We start from the raw sequence: 20,751 nt of genomic DNA, 5'->3' as shown, positions 1-20,751 counted from the left end.
GGACTGGGAATTATTCTCCTCCACTTGGGGTATAGAAGACATCGAGCAATGTAAAAGAGGACCAGTGTGGCGACGCCGGTAGTGGCGACGAGGGCCGTTGTGTCAGATGAGGGCAGTCGTTGTTGTAAGGCGGACAGGTGTGAGACGAGCTCAATGGCGAAGGTGGCAGCGATATTGAAGGGCGAGGTGGGAACGGAGATGGCGGCCGGCGCAGCTCCGGTATCGACATTGACGCCCCGCGAGGTGACCAGCGAGGGGTCAGTCAGCCGAGAAGAATCCGCCATGAGTGTTGTCTGTTTCCAGCTTTCCCGTTGTCCTCTTTCCGGTGCTGCGGATGGATGAAGCAAGTGAGCGGTTAGAGGGTATTGCGAGATATCCAATACAAGTGGGGCGGGCACGGGTACTAACTAAATCAAGGAAACGGCTCGACAAGCTCCCCCCCTTTTATGCGTGTCAGCATTATATGCCCCCCAAATGCGGATACTTAATTCTTCCGAGGAGCATATATAAGGGTCCTGATTCGCCCTGACCCCTGCAGGGGAAAAGGTTCAGGGAATCGGCCATCACACCCTAGATTACCACCCAAACCTTTCGTCTAGCCGTGGGAGCTTAGACGGCCCACACGGGTGGCGTCCTGGGCAAGGACAGGGCGCCACATTCTGCAGGTATCTCATTTAAGGTATAGAAAGGCGAGGTGGGCCGATAGTAAAGTTCGCCGCGAGGGCGAGCCCGGAGGAAAATACCGGTATACATAGGTAACTGTAGGCTACTAAGGTCCAAGGACGATCGACGCTTGGTAGTATCTCGGTACTACCTAGTATATATAACGTTTAGGCCTCGAGTAACCTTGAAAGGTCCTCGTTTGTACATCTTAGGCTGCGGCGCCCGCTTGTATTCAATTTCTAGCGGCGCGACTTGAAACTGTCCATTGCCCCGCTCCACTGTGCGCCGTGCCGTGCCGTAGCCTCGGGCCCTCGTCAGTCATGTCGCCCACACTGCCAACACCGGACGGTTCCTCCACCTCCACTACTAGCACCACGCCGACGGTGAAGCTTAGAGACAGCTGTCACGCTTGTGCCTCGTCCAAGCTCCGGTGCACCAAAGAGAAGCCGACATGTTCTCGTTGTGCCAAACGCGGCAAATCTTGCCAGTACTTTGTCACGCGGAGAGCCGGTAGGAAACAGGCAAGCAAGAGCATTAGAACAGAAACAAATCCAGCCTCCTTAGCAGCACCTCCTCCAGGAACATCCGCTCAATCACCTTCATCTGCATGGAAGAGCAGCAGCCAAAGCGATGTTACGACAAGCCAACCGCCGGCTGCGGCGGCGGCGGCGACAGCTGGCTCAATTCATGTCCTCCGAGATCAGTACACCAACAATAACTATGACGATTTTAACTCGGATCTGCTGGCCACAACCTTATCTCGCTCTTCGACTGTACCGACGCCAGGAGACCTGATGATGAATTTTGATGAGTTCCTCCCTTCACCTAGGGATGTGTCCATAGTAGACGGATCAGATGTCAGCAATTTCGCAGAGTACTACTTCGGCCAGAGCTGTCTTCCAGATCCTACTATGCCCTGGACTCAAGTACTGGACAAGACAGGCTTGAATCTTGGCCGTCATTTACGAACACTCCATGCTTCAGCAGACCTGGAACTAATGCCATCTATCTCATCGACCCAATCATCACGGCCACATCACCACCAGCGACAGCCGCAGGAGGATCACGAGGGGCAACAACAACAACAACAACAACAAGAAGAGAATCAGCGGCAAAACCAGCAGCAGCAGCAGCAGCAGCAGCAGCAGCAGCAGCAGCAGCAGAAAGCCGACTCGAGACCAGCGATGAGCGACCCGTCGTGCGCCTGCGTTGCCCAAACGCTGGGCCTCGTGAGCCAACTTTTCCAAGAACCCGCTACTTCGCCTCCGACTTCTCCAATGTGCTGGTCTCCCGGGAGCTCGGTGTCGAGTCATGACCGGCTTGCTACTGGATCCGCCAACGCTTCGTTCGCAGACGGGGAGCATGCCATCGAAACAATCCGCTCCATGCTACAATGCCCCTGCCAGCAGGACAGCTACCTCCTGGCTCTCATGTCTCTGGTCGTCTTTAAAGCTTTGGCCAGGTACGAGGATGCGGCTCGTCGGTCAACGGAAAACGCGGAAACTCTGGCCCAGACTTCTCTATACGGTCCCTCCACCAACGGCGGGAGACGTCTGATCGTCGACGAGGACGATCCCCACCCGAAGCTCGCCGTCCAGACTATACTTGGCAAACTCCACCGCGTGCAGGGGCTGGTGAATGCCATGTCTCAGCGGCTCAAGACGAACAAGACTGGGGATATGGATACGAGAGCAGAGAGCTCATCTGTCAATGAAAGGCGGGAGGGCACACTCGGGTGTAGTAGTACGGATAGAAGTGTTCCATTCTCGACTACATTTCTATGTCAACTAGAGGACGATCTTCGGAAGCAGGTGAGAAGCGTTTCTTCTCGGCTTGTAAATACCTTACGGCAGTTATAGCATTTTAGATTACGAATCACTATGTAAACCATGGCAAGGAATCTCCTGGCTCTACTCTACTAACATTGTGCGGTGACTCCGTACTAGTAGGAGCAATTTGTCGTCTCAAATCACGCGAAATGACGCCCTGAGTAATTAGATATGGCTTTGAGTAAGACTGCTTGGTGCGAAGTACAAGTACTTATGCTAACTAACACATCCAAGGTGCAATAAGAGCAGTCTAGTTCTTGCACGCGTCGCCGAGAAGAATGTCCTTTGCCGCTCTACTCGCCAGTGCATAGACCACGGCTTGTGGGTGACAGGTCGTTGGGTAAGGGAACGCGCTCGAGTCTATAACCCTGATACCCTTTAGGCCCTTCAGCCTCCAATTCGAGTCAAGAGCTTTTCCAATAGCCGCGGTGCCGACGGCGTGCCGGAAAGAGTACGTCTGCTGCCCCATGGCGGCCCAGATAGCCTCGTCGGAAGTGACATCGGGCCCGGGATACCTTTCCGCCACGATCAGAGGACGGACCTCTGGGCGTTGCAAAATCTCCCTAAGCTTCTTGTAGGTCCATAGAACCGCTGCCTTGTCGCCGTCGGAGCCGTAGAACTTAGTGTGTATCAAGGGGGCGTCATGATAGTCAGCCGATCTCAGGCTGACAGATCCGGCGGCTTCAGGCTGCACCAAGCTCGCCCAAGCAATGATGGTGCTGTTGGGGGATGGTATGAATGGCACGGTGCTGAACTGAATGAGGACGTGCGGCCGATCTTCGGGGAGGGAGAGGTAATGGGCGTTGTCGACGCCCTCGGGCCAAGCCGAGTCTGGCAACCGGAAGGCAGCGAACGAGTATCCATTGTTCCATCCAAGGGGCCCTGACGCATTGGAAGCATATTGCTCCTGGGCTATGATGGCCTGAGTCTCATTGGACGACCACTGCCAGACGGTCATTACCTCTGGTATGACCTGGAGTTGCATGATGGAGAATGGGTGGTCTCGGAGGTTCGCTCCTACTTCTGGGTTGTCTGCAACAACCGGAATCCCCAGCTCTTCCAGTTTTTCCTTGGGCCCAACACCAGAGAGCATGAGGAGCCTGGGTGTGTCGATGGCACCAGCGCTGACGATGATCTCGGCTGCCTCGATTTCGACAGCTTCTCCACCGAACTGGTACGTAGCACCGACGGCCGTTTTCCCTTGGAAGTGAACCTTGGTGACCCGAGCATCGTGTATGATTTGTAAGTTCGGTCGGCCCTCAGCAATGATACCAAAGGTATTGCGAGGATGGGACCTGGTCCTGTTTTGGGCAAAGATGGAGGACACGCCCATGTCGATTCCGATTCCCGTTCCATCCGTCAGGTCCTGTTGATGAAGACCAAGCTCTGCTTCAATAGCTTTTGCGAAGGGAAACTCGAAGCCAGTCAAGCCACTCGATCGACTTACTTCGACCGGCCCATTCCCATACCCCGACGCATTCACAAACTGCTCATAATCGGCGTGTGGAGGGTCCCGGTAGCGACTGACTTGTCTGAATTCCTCCAACATGGAATCCCATGCGAGCCCTGCGTTTCCAGAGATCTCCGCCCATTCGTCAAATAGAGATGAAGATCCTCGGCAGTACGCCATTCCATTAACGGCGGAGCCGCCTCCGAGTGTGTGACCTTGTGCGATACCAGGGGCATAGCCGCCGAGATTGGCGTCAGGCTCCGTCACATAATCTGGTTTTTTGTCTTTGATGAATGGATAATACGCCGGTGCTATGAGCCAAACACAAACATGACAGAAATCTGGTTAGAATATAGGAGAACGGATGGACGACTCGGGTGTTGGGTACTACTCACTACTCACGTTTGGGTCATCGATGCTGTCTGGCCCTGCCTCCAAAAGAACAACATTATTGGCAGCACGTTGAGACAGTCTTTCTGCAAGGACAAGTCCAGCGGGACCGCCTCCGATAATCAGATAGTCAATTTGTGTCTTGGGTTGGGCATTGGAGGCAATAGCCAGGCTGGCAGCAGCGAGAGCTTGTAGCCAGGCTCTAAGGGAGCAATGGTAGCCCATCTTTGGATTAGTATCTCGGTCGAGGGAGTTTGTTCATTTTGTTCTTGAATATAGTAGAAGTAAATGGTTTTCGCCTTGTAAAAGAAACCCAAGACTTTTTAAGTAGTCATTTTGCTTTGCTTAATCCGTCCTGTCGATTACCCAGCGCACGATCAAAGAGTCCTCCAAGTATTGATGCCGAATTGTTTTCATTTAGGAAATGGCTCGAAAAACTCGGAGATTGGTTTATCGGATACCGGCCATTCTTGATTACTATTCGCATTGGCTTGTCCGTGCCGGCTGCGGCTGATCGGGGGCCGAAGAATTTAATCACACCCCTTGCCTTGGATAAAGGCGTCAGGCTATACCATGCTCGGCTAAACATCCTTTAGCTACTTAGCAGTCTTGGCTTCTTAGTTTGGCCGCATCTTGAAGTACTTACCTATCCAGCTTCTCGTCGCCAGACAAGGTGCGAATGGTGTCCAGGAGAAGCTTTGGATCGGTGCGGGCTGCTGTTATCTCCAGCATAGAGCACTCTTACTTTATTCTTCAAGGTCTACTCTTTCATGTTTCTTCTTATCAAGCAACCTGATCTGACTCTCATTGGACACAAGTTCACAACCGCGTAGCATTTCGATTCTCACCATGGCAGCGGAAGCAGAAGCCCAAAGAGCCACGCTCGACAAGTTTATTGATGGATGGCGAAGGTCTTCCGCCGCAGACATGGTGGCGACCTGGTCTGCGGACTGTACGCAGAGAACCTTGCCATTTGCATTGGGACATGCAGCGCGCAACAGCACTGAGGTTATGGCGACTCTGCCTGTGCTGCAAAAGGTTGTGACAGAATACAAGGTGAGCGTTCAAACCAAACTTCTTGGAAAGATTAACTACTGATACTTACATCCATCAGCTTACCATTCATGAAGTGGTGCATGATGTGTCGCAGCACAAGGCCGCCGTGTACGCACTCTCTACCGGCAAAACTCCCTTTGGAGACTGGACAAACGACTATGCAGTCTTCTTTACGTTCAACGAAAGCGGGACGGAGATTATAAAGCTGGAGGAGATGGTGGACTCGGCCTTTATGAAGGAATTCTTTCCCAAGTTCCAGGGCTTTATGCGTGAACAAGCATCCAAGGCACAGCCACAGTCGACTTAAGCCGGATGTTACGAGGGGTTGGGGACCATGCCGTTTTGGTTGGGAGTTCTATTTAGTTATATTCAATTTGATGGGACTGTCCTCGATCGAATCCTGAATCAACAAGGTCTTAGACAATGGCGGCACCATGCAAGGAATCAAGAAGACATATCATACATACGGCCAGCTGTGTCCATCCCGTCATGAAAATGTGATCCTACTGAATGAGCCCCGTGTATTATGTTCTATCACTATGCACAACATAATTGCCCCGTGTCCTAGATCATGCACCTTTCATCCGCTTCTCACTAGACTTGAAACGTCTACTTGCCCAGTCCAGCTTTGACAGCCGGGCGCTCCAGCATGCGGTCTACCCAATCCTTGACTTTCGGATAATCCTCCAGATTGTAGTCGCTCTTGTCGAAAATGATGGTGACAACATTGATCCAGGAAACGAACGAGAGATCGGCGAGCGAATACTTTCCTCCAACGAGCCACGTTCCATCCGGGCCAGCGGAACCCTTCTTCGAAGCAAGGATGCCCTCCAAGACACCCGTGACACGATGCATCTCCTTGACGTAGCGCTCAAGGGCGCTGGGCACCTGTTCAGGATGGAACTTCTTGAACCAGGTAGCCTGGCCAAAGTAAGGCCCTTGGCCACTGGCTTGGAAATATTGGTATTGGATCGACTCGTAGGCCTCGGCAGTGCCGCGGGGGAAGCTAATCTTGTGGTTGGTGTCGTACTTCTCGGCCAGGTACTCAATGATGGCGCCAGACTCCCACAATGTGATGTCGGTATTGGCGTCATGGATGGCCGGCAAGCGTCCGTTGGGGTTGATTGCCAAGTACTCGGGCTTTTTGACATCGGTGAAGGGAATAGCAACCACCTCGTAAGGCAAGCCAAGCTCCTCCAGGACAATGGCCACCTTGGGGGGGTTGGGGCCACCCTTACCCCAGACTTTGATTGGCTTGAGGCTGGACATGCTGGTAGTTGACAATTTGTGAAGGAATTTCGGGAGAAGCTGGGAGAATTGAACGAGGAGATCCGTGATGAGTGAGGAGATGTGAGATGCAGAAAGGAGAATCTTTGAATACTTCTAGTCTGCCTGCTATTTAAACATGTTGGCTCTCCCACCCTCCTCTTTTCTATTGTTAATATACATTGCCCTTATCCACCCTCCTCTTTCCTATTGTTCATATACATTACCCCTCATACATAGTTGTGGGAATAGATGGTTGAATATACATGTGGTTCTCTGTTGGCAGTCCTTATTTTGGGTGGGTGGATAAGGGGTAATGCACAGTCCCTGGCAAAATGTATTTACACGCCTATGTACCACACACCCAAAATTTAGCCCTACTATACTTATCCGTGTTATAAATACCTACCTTTTGCCCCCCACTGTAAGTACATTACCCCTGCATGTTTGCACGATTCTTATCATGTCTCAGGGTGCCATTATTCGCTATTCGGAGTCCGAATGTAACATTCGTCAGCCATGCTGTTGACCACTGTAGTAAATGGGCTTACACATTTATAAGCCGTGGCGGAGTTAGTGCTTATCTCCGTTGATTAACACCACTAACAATCTTCGGATGTGCCCATCAGTCCATGAGTGTGTTGGATCTTGCTTTAGAAAAGGTCTCTGCTGATATTTGGTGCTGGCGCTATGTGTGTAATAGCTTTGACTCCTGCGATACTCTAATAAACGTTCCTTGGTATTTATCTTGGAATGTCCAATGCAGGCAGATATGTCTTTGGAAGATAGCTATTCTGAGGAGGAGACCAGAATTGAGCAACTTGGCCGACATCGTAACTATTTGGCGTCTAAGCCCTTAAAAAAAAAAAAAAAAAAACCTTATGCTATCGTAGCTTGTGTTTCGCAGGAGGACACACCGCACGGATAGTTGAACGTGGTGGTTCTGAACTATCATCTCAGGATCGCCTCCTAAATTCCTAATAGGGTCTCCAAAAGCGGAAGGCGGTGTCTCACGCGGAGATCGGCCCTCGGACATGCAGCATGCTGCAGAAGCTCGGCGTGGGCCCGGGCCCCGATCCCCGACGACGCAGCGCAGCCGCGCAAAGCCGGCTTCGGTGAAGTGAAACCTTGTTAGTCACCATCTCCCTACCTTACCCGTCGCATGTCGGGGTCTGGGATATAAAGCAGAAAAAATGTCAATATATATATATCCCAAAAAGGAAGCAGGTTCGCATAAAGGGTTGGCATGAATTTAACTTATGGAAAATACAATCCAATGGCTACCACGAAATCTTTGGCCCTGTTATTGGCCTTAGGCCACCAGACTCTGGGTGCTGCGACTTGTTGCGTTAACAGCCCGGAGAGGCGAGATTGCTGGAAAAAGGGAATCGATATCCATTCCGACCCTGATTTCGTGATACCAAAGGGAAGATTACGAGAAGTAAGTACTTATTCATAGGACGGTCGTCTTTAGAGAAAGTATACTAAGTAACTTATTATCGCAGTACGAACTTACTATTACCAACGAATTAATTAACCCAGATGGATATTGGAAAAACGCGACAGTTTTCAATGGCAAGATTAAAACAAGTGCCCGTGGACGAGGCTTATAGGATTCTGACCCTCTACAGGGATATATCCCGGACCCCCTATCGAGGCCGATTGGGGTGATACTCTCCGTAAGCGTGTCTCTTGCCCTTGTGGAATTAAGGGTATTAAGTGGCTGGAGTCTAATAAAAGATAACTAGGTATCACCGTTTATAATAATCTAACTAATTATAACGGCACGGGTATTCACTGGCATGGTATTCGACAGCAGGATACTGTCTGGCTAGATGGTGTACCTGGTGTCACGCAATGTCCTTCTAAGGTATGTGTTATGTTCTTTACCTACCTACGCGGGAGGGGGCGTTTATAGGTCAGAGCCCATTGACTGGTCAGACTGTCGACAGTCTTAGAACTTTATGTTAACAGTTGTACCTCTGACCTGGCTCTGGCCAGAGCAAAATCCTCTGTTCAAGCTCTGACTATAACCACCCCCTCCCGCATAGGTAATATCAAGCTATTCTAGTGAATCGTGAGTCTAACTAATAGATATTAGCCTGGCACCTCGCAAGTGTTTGAGTTCCGGGCCCGACAGTATGGTACTTCATGGTACCACTCTCATTTCGGTCTGCAGTGTAAGTTTTCTTTAGCGAGGCTAAGCCATATTCGTTCCATCAAGCTGATTCGCAGACAGACACCAATGGTGCATACGGTAAATACGCAGATAACCTCTTCCTTGTAAGATATATGACTTACCCAGAACACACAGGACCCCTCGTGATCCATGGGCCCTCTAGCGCAAACTGGGACGTTGATCTTGGGCCCTGGATTCTCTCTGACTGGTATCATGATGATGCCTTTAGTCTCCTCTGGCGCGAATTCTACACTAACCGAGCCCCGATCCCCGACTCGATGGTGCTGAACGGCAAAGGTGTCTTTGATTGCGATCCCCGGAACGACGCTCACTGTTCGGGCGACGGCGAACTGTTTGATGTGACCTTTGAACCTGGCATCAAATACAAGATCGGACTCGTCAACACCGGCTCCCTGCTCACGGAGACTTTCTGGATAGACGGACATAACTTTACTGTTATCGCCAATGACTTCGTTCAGATTGAGCCATTTGTGACTGATGTCATCAACATCGGTATTGGTCAACGTTACGAGATCATTGTCGAGGCCAACGCCGACCTTGCAAACGGCACTAACTTCTGGATCAACGCGCACTACTGCGACGCGCCTGACCTCATGGGCAAGCACGTGGGCATCGTGCGATACGATTCTAGCGACAAGAGCGATCCCATCACGGGTCCACCAGCACACCTTAACTACGGGTGTGCCGATCCAGGTCCGAATGTCCTAGTGCCCGTCGTACCGAAGCAGGTCGGCATTCGCGTGAACGACATGGAACCCGCCGACTATCTCAAGATTGGACTCCAAGGCTGGCCGAACGCTAGCGACCCCAATTCTCTGATCCGCAAATGGGCCCTTGGTTCAGGTCCCATGTACAGCGACTGGAGAGAGCCGAGCGTGAAGAGGCTCACCATCAACTCGGGCAACGAATCGCAGTTTCCACCAGAGTCCGAGCCGATGCATCTCGACTATGAAACCGGCGAGTGGGTGTACATGGTCATTGAGAACGAGCACGAACTGCCCATAGGAAATCCGCCTCGCGTGATTCCGCGGTCGGTGCACCCCATCCATATGCACGGACACGACATTTACGTCCTGGCACAGGGCACGGGCCGGTTCAATGAGAGCATCGTTCCGAATCTGGACAACCCACCTCGACGCGATGTCGCCAACTGCCCCATCTACGGGTATTTGTGGATTGCTTTCCCGATTGATAATCCCGGCGCCTGGCTGCTTCATTGCCACATTGCCTGGCACTCTAGCGCTGGGCTTTCAATTCAGATCCTGGAGCAGACGTCAAGGATCATACCACTAATGGACGAGGCCGGAGCGCTTACCGAGTTGGAGGAGCGCTGTGCTGAGTGGAAAGATTACTACGAGAATGAGCATCCCGATATGGGTAACCAAGTTGATGTATAAGTAGGCCGCGAATAGACGATGATAAGCCTCAATAGACCAGACGCTTCCATTAAGTAATAAGGACTGTATAATCTATAGCGTACAACTAGAAACACATTCACATTGGAACCATTTCAGATAATTTGCATCAAGTCCTCAGGTAGTAGAACAATAAAGTGAATGAACTATTGGAATTATTTTCGCTTATATAGTCTACTTAATATTCTAAACGCTTTACCATGCGTGACTTTTGCTCCCTACTATATATATATATTCAGAATGAAACCATGGGTCTTGCCATCTGTACCTGCATTAGTTAAGGTATAATAAAAAATATCTATACTAGACCCTTAGGACCCAGGCAGATCATCTCTCTGGGAAGATACACGTGTTTCCTGGCCCGAGGACATGGTACCTTATCGGTCGACCGGAAGTGCCCCACTCGGGATGGCATTACCCCGCGTTCTTCACGTTCTCCGCGTTCTTGCTAAGATGACGTGTTACTATTTCCGGAAGGTGGAAGTTCGGGAACGGTCGTAACTTCGGCCGTCGTCGGTCGTCGTCGGCAATTTGAAGTCCAACGAATAGTTGAAATAGTGTCGTTGTCTACGAAAAGTACTGACAATTTATCCCGAGACATAAACTTATCATTTTCTTTTCCACAGAACCCGTCTGATATACCACAACGATGAATATGTCAAGGCTGTTTCAGTGTTTTTATTCCTCCTCGCCACAGGCGTTGGAGCCGTCAAGGTTATAGAGTCCTGCCGACAATCCACCTTCGACTCTGCACTGGGTGAAAATGTCACTATAGAACGTGTTGAACTTGTCCACGAGGGGCAGCTGTACGGCGAGGGGCCAGTCAATATTGCGTACCCTAAGAACCCAACAAATCTTCCCGAACTCTGTGCCGTAACTGTGAGGATCGAGTCGTCAACTACATCGTCCTTTCGATTTGGCCTCTTCCTTCCAACGGAATGGAACTCCAAATTTTTGGCCGTGGGTAACGGCGGGTTCGCAGGAGGAATCGCTTGGTTGCATATAGGGCCTGGTAAGAAACTGACACCCATCCATGACCCATTGTACCAGGTTCATCAGCTTACCAATTACGGCAGGGACACATTACGGCTTTGTAATAGCCTCCACTGACACGGGACATAAATCCAACACAACGGATGCGTCCTGGGCGCTAGGAAACGAAGAGGCACGGGTGGACTGGGGATGGCGAGCACTCCACGGCACCGTTGACCTGTCCAAGAAGTTGAGCTCATTGCGGCGTACTACGAAGAAGATGTTGCATACTCCTATTACAGCGGCTATTCCACTAGCGGCCGCCAGGGTCTCAGGGAGCTGCATAGCTTCCGCGATAGCTTCGACGGCGCCATCATCGGCGCCCCAGCCTAAAACCCGCCGCTCGTGAACACTTACCTCACGGAGGTGGGCCTATACAATCTGCCGACTAATAACGACAAGCACATTGAGAAAGATATACTCCCTGTCATCGCCGATAAAGCCGTTAGGCAATGTGACCACCTTAACGGCGTCGAGGATGGCATTATCAGCGCGCCGGAGCTGTGCAAGGTGGACCTCGAGCAGCTATCCTATGACAAGGAGGGGATTAATGCATCGAAATGCCTCACCGCTCCTCAAATGGAGACAGTCAGGCGGCTGTATGAGGACACCCACGTGGATGATGAATTCATATGGTCTGGATTCGGCGCGGGATCTGAGCTGGAGTGGACCGCGGTCATCGGCTCCGACTCATCATGCCCCTATGGAGTCGGCTTCCAGCGTTATTTTGTCCACGATGACCCCGAGTGGTCCTGGGAGAGTTTCAACGAGAGCGACTATTCGCATGCAGTCGCCAAGAATCCCGGTGAGGCCAGGGCGGATAAGTACGACCTCTCCGAGTTCAAAAGCCGCGGCGGCAAGATCATCATGTATCACGGAACAGCCGACGGTCTCCTCCCGTCCGGGGGGTCCAACGTGTACTACGACCGCGTGTCGGACGCCATGGGAGGTCCGCCCACCGACTTCTTCCGGTACTTCCTCGTTCCAGGCATGCGACATTGCTGGAGCACCGACGTTGGCGCTCCCTGGTACTTCGCCGCACCGTTCCACGCTAGTATCCTCGGGAACGACACATGGTCTGTTCCAGGGTTCCACGACTCTCAACACGACATCATACTTGCACTCATGGACTGGGTGGAGGAGGGAAGGCCTGTGGATTCTCTGGTTGCGACGAGGTGGAATGTGGACAATGACTCGGACTCCGGAGTACTGAGACAGAGGCCGCTTTGCCCGTATCCTTAGAAGGCTGTTTACGACGGGGAAGGGAACGTGGATGAGGCAGGGAGCTGGAAGTGCGCCGTGGTTGATTTGGAGGATGACGTGGAAGATGACGTGCCAGACGTGGTGGGGGTGGCGGGCGGGGAATCACTTCATCCTGCTCTGGTGCTTGGGGCCTTGCGTCTTACCGGTGTTATCACGATGACCACCTTTTTCTGAAGAGCGTGGCGAGTGTCGGATTGACTAGTAGAGACAATAAGTAGAGTAGCCATCGTCGGGGGGAGGGCCTGAGAACTTTGACAGACATATATTCTCTGACCAACATAATGGACAAGCTGTCGCACAGCAAAAACAAGCACTCAAAGTGTTTAAACTGACTTGGGGGAAAACCACGTGTGTGTATTTTGTGCTCAGTTATAGAGTCTGCGAGTCGTCTGGTGCAGGCCTTTCCCGGAGGTATTGCTCCGTTTGGATCCCTCCGGTCATTTCCGGAGAGACCCCACTGTCATTTCCTAAACCGAAGAAGTCCCCGAGGTCCCGTGACAATGCGACAATGCTATATGTATTCATCGCTGACATAAGTCACTAGCAATGGTTTCTCCAAGATCCTCGCCGCTTGTCTCCAAGCCTAAACTCGTCTCGACTCTCACAGACCAACAGTCCGTCGTCATCAAATGTCGAAGAACCATTCCCTTTTTTTCCTCTTTTTTCCCTTCACCCAACAACCTTCCACCCATTTAATCTTGATTAGATCCCCAATTCTTCCACCAGATTTCTGTTCCCCATGCCTTCCAAGCAGTTAATGTACCACCTCAGAGCCGCCTGCGCCTCCTCGGCACTAAACGCCCTCTCATCGTACAAAAATCGCACGACGTACTCGCCTTTGCTCTCCGCCTTGACGACCTCGACCTGCAGCGCATAATTGAAGTACATTGTGTTCTTGCTCATCTTCATAACGATCCAGCGCATGTGGTCTTGATGCTCGGCCGCCGGCACGGCCTCGAACGGTTGGAAGACGAACAGACACTTCGCTGCTGCCGTGGACCGGTCGCGACCCAGCGCCTCGTATATTTCTCCGAGCGACACGAGACCATTCTCGGTGGCCTCCCAGAACGCCGTCTGCGTATCCTGGAGGAGCCGCTCAATGGTCAAATCATCCCCGTCACTGCCGCCGCCGGCCACATGGCTGTGGAACGGCAAAAAGTTGGCCAAGTTGCCGTTAATGAGCTGTGGGTTGTCCAGGGGAACGTTTCGGCCGGCGACAAGATTGTCGTAGACAACATCTCGCGAGCCACTGAGATGTGCCAGGAGCAGCGAGTACGCCGTCTGGAATACGATTGGGACGGTGACACCACTGGACATGGCCAGAGCGTCGACTGCCGTGGACGCGCTCACTCTGGCGACCTCGGAACGGGAGATGGTCGGGTCAGCGGCGACTTTTGCGGGGAAGTCAAAATGGCAATGCCGGAGCTGACGCATCCAGTAATCGAGTTGGGGCTGTTTCGGTGTCGACGCGACGTGGGCGATGAAGTCCCTAAACGGAGTATGATCAAGGATGGGTTGATTTCGGTGGAGAGCTTTGAACTGGTCGTCAAAGATGTGCAGCAGAGTCCCGTCGTACGAGGCATGGTCGAGCTTGATGGCGAGACTCCGCGAGCCGTCTTGGGTGTTGACGAGGATGCTGTACCGCACGAACGGCTTCGCAGGGTCGAAGCGAGCTTCCCACTCGGCTTCCAGAATCCGCTGTTTCTGGTCTTCCGTGTCGTACGACTTGTGGTCCAGATTCAGTGCGGGACTCTTGAGCACGACTTGAACAGCTCTTTGGGGGTCTTTGTTCACGTCGTCAGGGTAGACGTATATTGTGCGCAGGATGGGGTTCCTCTCGGTCAACGTGGTGGTGAGACCAACCCAATGGTCCAGGTCAAAGTCGACGGGGAGCGCACGCACGGCCATGAGCTGCCAGAATTGCTCATTCTTGTTTCCCTGCGTGAGGAATTCGACTTGACCAGGGCTGCAAGGGTAGATGTCCTCGACATCGTCCTGAACAATGCCCATTTGGAGGAGACGGTCATGAACAAAATCCGGTACCTGGTAATTCATCCCCCGTTCCACTGGTCCCAACGGGGCGCTGTCGTCGCCATTCAGCTGACTTTTGAGTGCGAGAAGTTCCGCCTGATCCCGGAGTGTAGGCCTTGACAAGATGTCACTGACTTTGATGTCGTGTCCTTGCCGTCGGAGCATGCTGATGAGATTCAGGGCAGCAATGGAATCTCCACCCAACTCGTGGAAGGTCGTGTTGGCGTGGATTTCGCCCTCTGTGACGTCAAAAAGGAGGGACCACAGCGACCTCAGCATGAGCCCCTCTCCTGTACCGATCTCCGAGGCTTCCCTCTGGGGCAGGTACTCCTTGAGCAGATCATCCTCCAGACCCTCAGCCATGGCCTGCAGCCGTTTCCTGTCAACCTTGGCAGAGACCATGACGGGGAGCTTGGAGACGGGAAGCCATATGGAAGGAACCATGTAGCGCGGCAGCTCTGCGAGCTGGTCCTGGATCTGGTCCACGTCAAGCGCATGCTCCGGTGGCAGTAGCAAGCCACCTCCGTCCTCCCCTGGCGTCTGGACCGAATCGGAATGGAATGCAACGAGCTGCTTCTTCTTGAAGACCGTCGCAGCGACCACAGCGCACTGTCCAAACAAGTGTTTTTGCATGATGACGCTTTCGACTTCACCAAGCTCAACCCTGTAGCCATTGATCTTGACCTGGTCATCCTTGCGTCCAAACAACTCAATCTCGCCATTGGGCAGCCATCTGGCAAGATCGCCGGTCTGATAGATCCTGTCGCTGGGTAGGTTGTGGAACACTTTCTCCGTTGCATCGGGCCGTTTCAGGTAACCCTTTGCCAGATGAGGACCGGCGACGCAGAGCTCGCCAACGCTTCCCTCAGACACTGGCTCCATGGTATCTGGGTCGAGAATGAGGGCGGTGACGTTTCGGAAGGGGCGGCCAATATTCCGCGGGTTCAGATCCGGAGTCACGAGTCTGTTCGTGACACAGATTGTCGCCTCTGTTGGTCCATAGGCGCTATACACGGTGATGCGCGGCGCCCATACTGTCAGCATATGCGTGCTCACGGGTTCGCCTCCAGTTCCCAGCACCTCGAGCGTGGGAACTTCATCGGGGTGAAGGAGACTGGCCATCGAGGGCGTCATGGTGACATGGTTGACTCGCATCTTATTGATTAGCTCGGCGAGGTTGGCCAGGATCGTGTTCTGCGGAGCGACACACAGCGTGCATCCACTTGCGAGGGAGGAGAAGAGCGAGAAGAAGGATCCGTCAAAGGAATAGTTCTGGGACCAGAGGACTCGATCCGAGCTGGGGCGGTTCATGGATTCGTTGATGCCTTCCACCGCTGTGGCAAGGGCCCTGTGTGGCAGAAGAGTTCCCTTTGGCTTTCCTGTGCTCCCAGACGTATAAATCACGTAGGCAAGGCTGTCCGGCGTCAGTCCAGGCACGACCTGTCGCTCGATTGGAATGTCCTCCCAATGCACGTCGTCCATCACAATGATTTCGTACTCGGTGTCGTTAAAGAAATGGGCGTTCAGTCGATCGGTAATGACGAGCTTGGCTTCAGAGTCCTCGAGTATGCCGAGGTTCCTCTCCCTGGGATTGTCGGGACCAAGGGGTAAAAATGCACCTCCAGCCACCATGACTCCGAGCATGGCCACGACAGTGTTGATCGACTTCTCCAGCAAGAGTGGGATCAGCTGCTCCAGCACGACTCCCTTTTCCCGCAGCAAGCCGGCAAGGCGGTTGACCTTGATTCCCAGTCCCGCATATGTGAGCCTGTCCCCAGCAGAGTCCTCGACTGCCGTCTTCCAAGGATAGGCGGCGGCAATTCTTAGGAACGCTGAGTGCCCTAGTTCATGTTCAGGGCCTTTGGTTGACGCGGAGAACCAGTCACCGGGCTTCTCAGCGTGCTTCTCTGACTGGATGTGGAAGAGCTCCGTGGTGGAGGCACTGCTCCAACTCTCCGGCGGTGTCGCGCTCTGCTTTTCTGATTCGCTGTGCACAGATTCGGCCAACTGTAAATCAAGCGTCTCTTGGTGACTGTGCCCATTGGGGAGCTGATCCCTCGGTGGGACCAACCTGAATTCCCCAAGCTTGGTTGATGGTGCATCGGCTGCCACTTGCAACATGGCAGCGACGGAATCAACAAGGGTCTGGGCAAAAGCCGGGTCTAGAGTCGAGGACAATGTGACTTGGTCAAGATTGTCGTTGCTGAGTTCAAGCTTGATATTCTCGGGAGGAGCGATACTCTGCTCGGGTAGCCTCCTCAACCCTCTGGACTGTTGCGTCGACATGGGTATCTTGATGAGGAAATTGACAGTCGTATTGATGAGGTCCTTGGGCTGTCTGGTCGCTTTAAGGATGTTGCGAAGGCCGTACGCAGAGTTTCTGGCAACATCCCAGAGGGTGGACTGAACATGCTCGAGATGAGTCTCCACTGAGTTCGCCGCATCGACCTTGATTCTCAGTGGAGCGACTGCAAGAGTAGGACCGGCCATTCGAAGGATGCCCGGGACTGGAGTATCTCGGCCGGAGAGCGTCACACCCATGACCACATCGTCAGTGGAGCCAGCCATTGCGAGGACAATCGACCATGCACCGTACAGGAGCACGCTGGGAGTGACTTTGAGCCTCGATGCAGATTGTTTGATGTCGAGACCTAGCGTAGCACTGACCGTGTTGTCGGGGGAGGCCTGGCCCAGCTGGTTGTTCCCAAGCACAGTGGGACGAGCGCCGAGGAGATGCTTTTCCCAGAAAGCACGCGTCGTACCCTCGTCATGCTGGTTCAAGTACTGGACGTAGAGACTCAGGTCTGGTCGTTTGTCTTGGCCTGTCCCCTGAAGAACGGATGCAAGATCTTGTGGGAGGAATTCGTTTGACCAGTAGTCGAAGAGAGCGTGGTGCATGGTAATTACGAGGACATTGCCAGGCAAAGCGGCTGCCCTCCACCATAGATCGCCAGCATGCATTGGCTTTGATGTCTGCTGCTGCATGTATTCCCTCAAGTCCATATCAGAAGTCTCCCAGGGAACCGCCGCGGTTTTCCGCACAACCTGCAGGAACGACATGCCTTGAGGGAAGAACGTCGTTCGGAGGTATCTGTTAGATGCCATAAGGGACACCAACGCATCCTTGACGGCATCAGGGCCGTACGACTCGAAGCTATAGGCGCGGCTGTAGATGTAGTGTGTCGCGCCCATCATTGTTTCCGCCACGACTGCCTCCTGGAAAGGTGTGACTGGGAAAGCATCCTCGATCTCCGCGATATCGATACCAAGTTGTGCCAGGGATGCCATTGCCGACTCAGGAAGCAGTTCAAAAGGCGCGGTGGATGTGGCGTGCTGTCCTGGTTCGACCTCATCGGATTGGTGCTGTGCGAGACTGGCGACATGGGACAGTGACTTGCCGAGGATAATGTCTTGTACTCGGAGCGACAGGGAGTATTGGGACTGGAGTTGTGACACAGCTTGGATTGCCTCGAGCGACGAACCACCCAAGGCTACGAAGGAGTGCTTGAGAGGAATTCCCAATTCAGGGATGGACAGGACATCTGCCCAGACTTTCCTGATGACTCTCTCGTTGTCTGTCAAGACAGCTTCGTCTATTTCAGTCGACGAGCTATTGGGAAGGAGTTGACCCGACTGAGCCAGGCCCTCGACGACGTCCCGGATGGCCCGCATGTCGACTTTTCCATTGGCGTTCAGGGGAAGCTCGGCCATGGGCACCCAGAAGCTGGGGATCATGTATAGGGCCAATCTCTTAGCAAGGGATGAACGGAGTTGGCCCACGAGAGATTCCCACTCGCCAGTGCCACTGCCTGCGCGGCTGACGATGACGGCAACGAGAGTCATTCTATTGCCGACGTGAGCTGGAACCACAGCAGACTGTTCCACTAGTTCATGGAGTTGGATGATCGTGTTGGGTTCGCTGGGATTCACTCTCTGTCCGTTGATCTTGACTTGGAAGTCACTTCGCCCCATGAGTTCAATCGATCCGTCGGCGTGCCGAACCGCCAGGTCGCCTGTCCGGTATAGCCTGCCCTGCCCGAAAGGATTCTGGATAAAGCGCCTCTCTGTCTCCTCGGGATCATTCAGGTATCCTCTCGCCAGCTGGGCACCGCCGAGACAGAGTTCGCCGGGGATAAGCAGAGGGGACAGTTCGGTGCCTCCCGGCGTCAGGATGTAAGCGGTTGTTGTGTCGAAAGGCCGTCCGATGACGCGTGCATTGGCCTGATTCTGCAGCCGGTGACGCCAGTTGAGCTGCGTGACCTCGCTGAGGCCGTACGACGACATGAGCTGTACCCGACCTGCCCATGCCTCGACCACGGCGGGGTTGACCAACTCGCCACCCAGCGCCATCTGTTGCAGAGACGGGACCTTGTCCGGCGAGATGAGTGCAGCAGTCGTGGAGGTCATATCGACGGCGTTGACCTGCATCAGGTTGATAGTCCTCGCCGCATTGACCGTGAGATTATCCTTGCTGGCCAGGCACAAGCATCCACCCCGAGTGAGGGTGGCCCAGATACATCTCTGGGCTGCCGAAAATACTGGGTTGAAAAAGAGCAACCGACGGAGGTTCTCTACCTTGGAATGCGACAGGAGACCGTTGAAGGCGGCTCGATGACTGAGAAGTGCAGCCTTCGGCTTGCCCGTGGATCCCGAGGTGTAAATGACATAGGCAATATCGTCAGGAGTCTGGCCGGTGGCGAGGTTGGTGTCGTCGTTGTTGAGGGATTCGCGAAGGAGGTCGTTAATGTTGTGCTCAAGTTCGTTGGGGAACTCGCCAGCCGTATTCTCATCCGCGAGAACGAAACCCGCTCGGACGTCCTCGATGATGAATGACTTGCGTGCAGCAGGAGCGTCAGGATCCAGAATGACGTAGGCCGCACCGGCTTTCAGTATGGCCAACAGCGCCACGATCATGTTGGCGGACACGCGCATGTGCACCGGGACATACATCGCTCCCCATGGGCGGATCCGGCGGGCCAGTTGATTCGAACGCCGGTTGAGAGTCGAGTACGTGAGAGGCTCGTCAGTCTCATATTGGATTGCGTCTGCGTTGGGGCTCAGCCTTGCCTGTTGCTCTACCAGATTGTGGACGAGGCCGCTGCTGGATCTAAAGGCAGCTTTGCCGTAGTCGTGCAGTAACCGTGTCTCGGCTCGCGACATGATGCTCAGAGCTGAGATGTCAGTTCCGGGATTCTCCACTGCGTGTTCCAGAGTGGCCAGTACGTGCTGCAGAAGAGCTTGGACGTCAGCGCGCGGAACGGAGAGGTTATGCCGCGCATTGAGTTTTAGTTCTCTCGAGGCAGATAGATTGAGAACCAGAGAAAAGTCATCGTCTGCCGTCATGACGTTCTGGCCGTCGCTTGTCCGATCGATGGAGACTTTGACTTGTGGATGGACCGCAGAGCTGGTCTCGAGAATGCGCTTGAAGCCAATGCTTGCATGGGCAGAGGCGTCGGCGGCGACTTCCTCCACTTGACGGATCCATGACAAAAAGTCCATGTTCTCGTTCGGTAAAGACAAAACCAGCGGAAAATCTTGGTCAACTGGGCCAAGCACCGTGTCATATCCAAGGAACGACTGATCACGGCCAGTGATAGCGAAGATGGATGTGCGTTGGTTCTCTGCCATGTGCCGGGTAGAGACAATGGCCCAGACGGTGTAGAGTAGACTATCAAGCCGTATGCCGTGTCTGCCAGCGAACACAAGCGCTGCTTCGAGAACATGGTCGGGAGCTGTCAATGTTGTTTCGGTGCGCGGCCATTGGCGCTCGAGGGGAAAGGGATGGAGTCGTGGTTGGGGCCCGATGGTGCGAAAGACCTCTTCCCAGTACTGGACCGCCGTGGTGGGGTCCTTTGCCGACTGGTGGTCCAAGTAGGCGACTATTGACTGGCGGCAAACCTCTTGAACGTAGCCATTATGACAGAGCAAAAACTCGCTCGCAACCAGAGACAGGGATGTCCCGTCCGCCAGTGCTCGATGAGTGTGTAGAAACACATCAAAGTTGTTGTCTTCTTCTGTCACGACCTCCACATACGCTCCATCTTCAACGTCTTTCGAGTCATGTCTTTCGCATTTGATGGGCCTGGGATGGTGCGATATGGTTTGGTGGTAGGTTCCGTCTGGAGATGTGACAATTCTGGTCCGCAATAGGGGGTT

General features: G+C 53.3%; 7 protein-coding genes across 8 annotated transcripts; 3 read left to right on the top strand and 4 right to left on the bottom strand.

Annotated features, from left to right (window-relative positions):
* Positions 1 to 40: 40 nt before the first annotated feature.
* ACRALDRAFT_2023337 (uncharacterized protein) lies at positions 41 to 658 on the bottom strand (the record flags this gene model as incomplete). The annotated part of the gene is made up of 3 exons (XM_071020132.1): positions 41 to 403; positions 531 to 570; positions 623 to 658. Coding segments are annotated over 3 exons (439 nt in total), but the record flags the coding sequence as incomplete, so codon positions are not given.
* Positions 659 to 983: 325 nt separating this feature from the next.
* On the top strand, positions 984 to 2,549 carry ACRALDRAFT_1073116 (uncharacterized protein; the record flags this gene model as incomplete). The annotated part of the gene is made up of 2 exons (XM_071018065.1): positions 984 to 2,474; positions 2,523 to 2,549. 2 exons carry the CDS (start codon positions 984 to 986, stop codon positions 2,547 to 2,549), a joined length of 1,518 nt encoding a protein of 505 aa, XP_070870824.1.
* A 193-nt stretch (positions 2,550 to 2,742) lies between these two features.
* On the bottom strand, positions 2,743 to 4,557 carry ACRALDRAFT_1037711 (uncharacterized protein; the record flags this gene model as incomplete). Its single annotated transcript, XM_071015069.1, has 3 exons — positions 2,743 to 3,592; positions 3,671 to 4,253; positions 4,338 to 4,557. The coding sequence occupies 3 exons, from the start codon at positions 4,555 to 4,557 to the stop codon at positions 2,743 to 2,745; spliced, it is 1,653 nt and encodes a 550-aa protein (XP_070870823.1).
* Positions 4,558 to 5,181: 624 nt separating this feature from the next.
* On the top strand, positions 5,182 to 5,695 carry ACRALDRAFT_1073114 (uncharacterized protein; the record flags this gene model as incomplete). Its single annotated transcript, XM_071018064.1, has 2 exons — positions 5,182 to 5,388; positions 5,447 to 5,695. The coding sequence occupies 2 exons, from the start codon at positions 5,182 to 5,184 to the stop codon at positions 5,693 to 5,695; spliced, it is 456 nt and encodes a 151-aa protein (XP_070870822.1).
* A 302-nt stretch (positions 5,696 to 5,997) lies between these two features.
* Positions 5,998 to 6,657, bottom strand: ACRALDRAFT_1037559 (uncharacterized protein; the record flags this gene model as incomplete). Its single annotated transcript, XM_071015064.1, has 1 exon — positions 5,998 to 6,657. The coding sequence occupies one exon, from the start codon at positions 6,655 to 6,657 to the stop codon at positions 5,998 to 6,000; it is 660 nt and encodes a 219-aa protein (XP_070870821.1).
* Positions 6,658 to 7,930: 1,273 nt separating this feature from the next.
* Positions 7,931 to 12,543, top strand: ACRALDRAFT_1083767 (uncharacterized protein; the record flags this gene model as incomplete). 2 transcript variants are annotated; one of them, XM_071019507.1, is made up of 12 exons in its annotated part: positions 7,931 to 8,095; positions 8,160 to 8,244; positions 8,286 to 8,333; positions 8,403 to 8,524; positions 8,756 to 8,798; positions 8,969 to 10,245; positions 10,341 to 10,390; positions 10,509 to 10,551; positions 10,585 to 10,766; positions 10,896 to 11,281; positions 11,370 to 11,569; positions 11,668 to 12,543. In XM_071019507.1, 12 exons carry the CDS (start codon positions 7,931 to 7,933, stop codon positions 12,541 to 12,543), a joined length of 3,477 nt encoding a protein of 1,158 aa, XP_070870819.1. The 2 variants fall into 2 exon arrangements, with proteins under 2 accessions (XP_070870819.1, XP_070870820.1); XM_071019508.1 differs by lacking the exons at positions 10,341 to 10,390; positions 10,509 to 10,551; positions 10,585 to 10,766; ... (1 more) ...; positions 11,370 to 11,569; positions 11,668 to 12,543 and adding an exon at positions 8,894 to 8,911 and having other exon boundaries at positions 8,756 to 8,834; positions 8,969 to 10,251.
* Positions 12,544 to 12,911: 368 nt separating this feature from the next.
* On the bottom strand, positions 12,912 to 20,657 carry ACRALDRAFT_1078267 (uncharacterized protein; the record flags this gene model as incomplete). Its single annotated transcript, XM_071018753.1, has 2 exons — positions 12,912 to 20,495; positions 20,630 to 20,657. 2 exons carry the CDS (start codon positions 20,655 to 20,657, stop codon positions 13,267 to 13,269), a joined length of 7,257 nt encoding a protein of 2,418 aa, XP_070870818.1. The 3' UTR covers positions 12,912 to 13,266.
* Positions 20,658 to 20,751: the final 94 nt, after the last annotated feature.

Source organism: Sodiomyces alcalophilus, assembly GCF_042370955.1.
Source record: "Sodiomyces alcalophilus JCM 7366 unplaced genomic scaffold ACRALscaffold_11, whole genome shotgun sequence".
Lineage (NCBI taxonomy): Eukaryota > Fungi > Ascomycota > Sordariomycetes > Glomerellales > Plectosphaerellaceae > Sodiomyces > Sodiomyces alcalophilus.
This window is presented reverse-complemented; position numbering and strand designations above follow the sequence as displayed.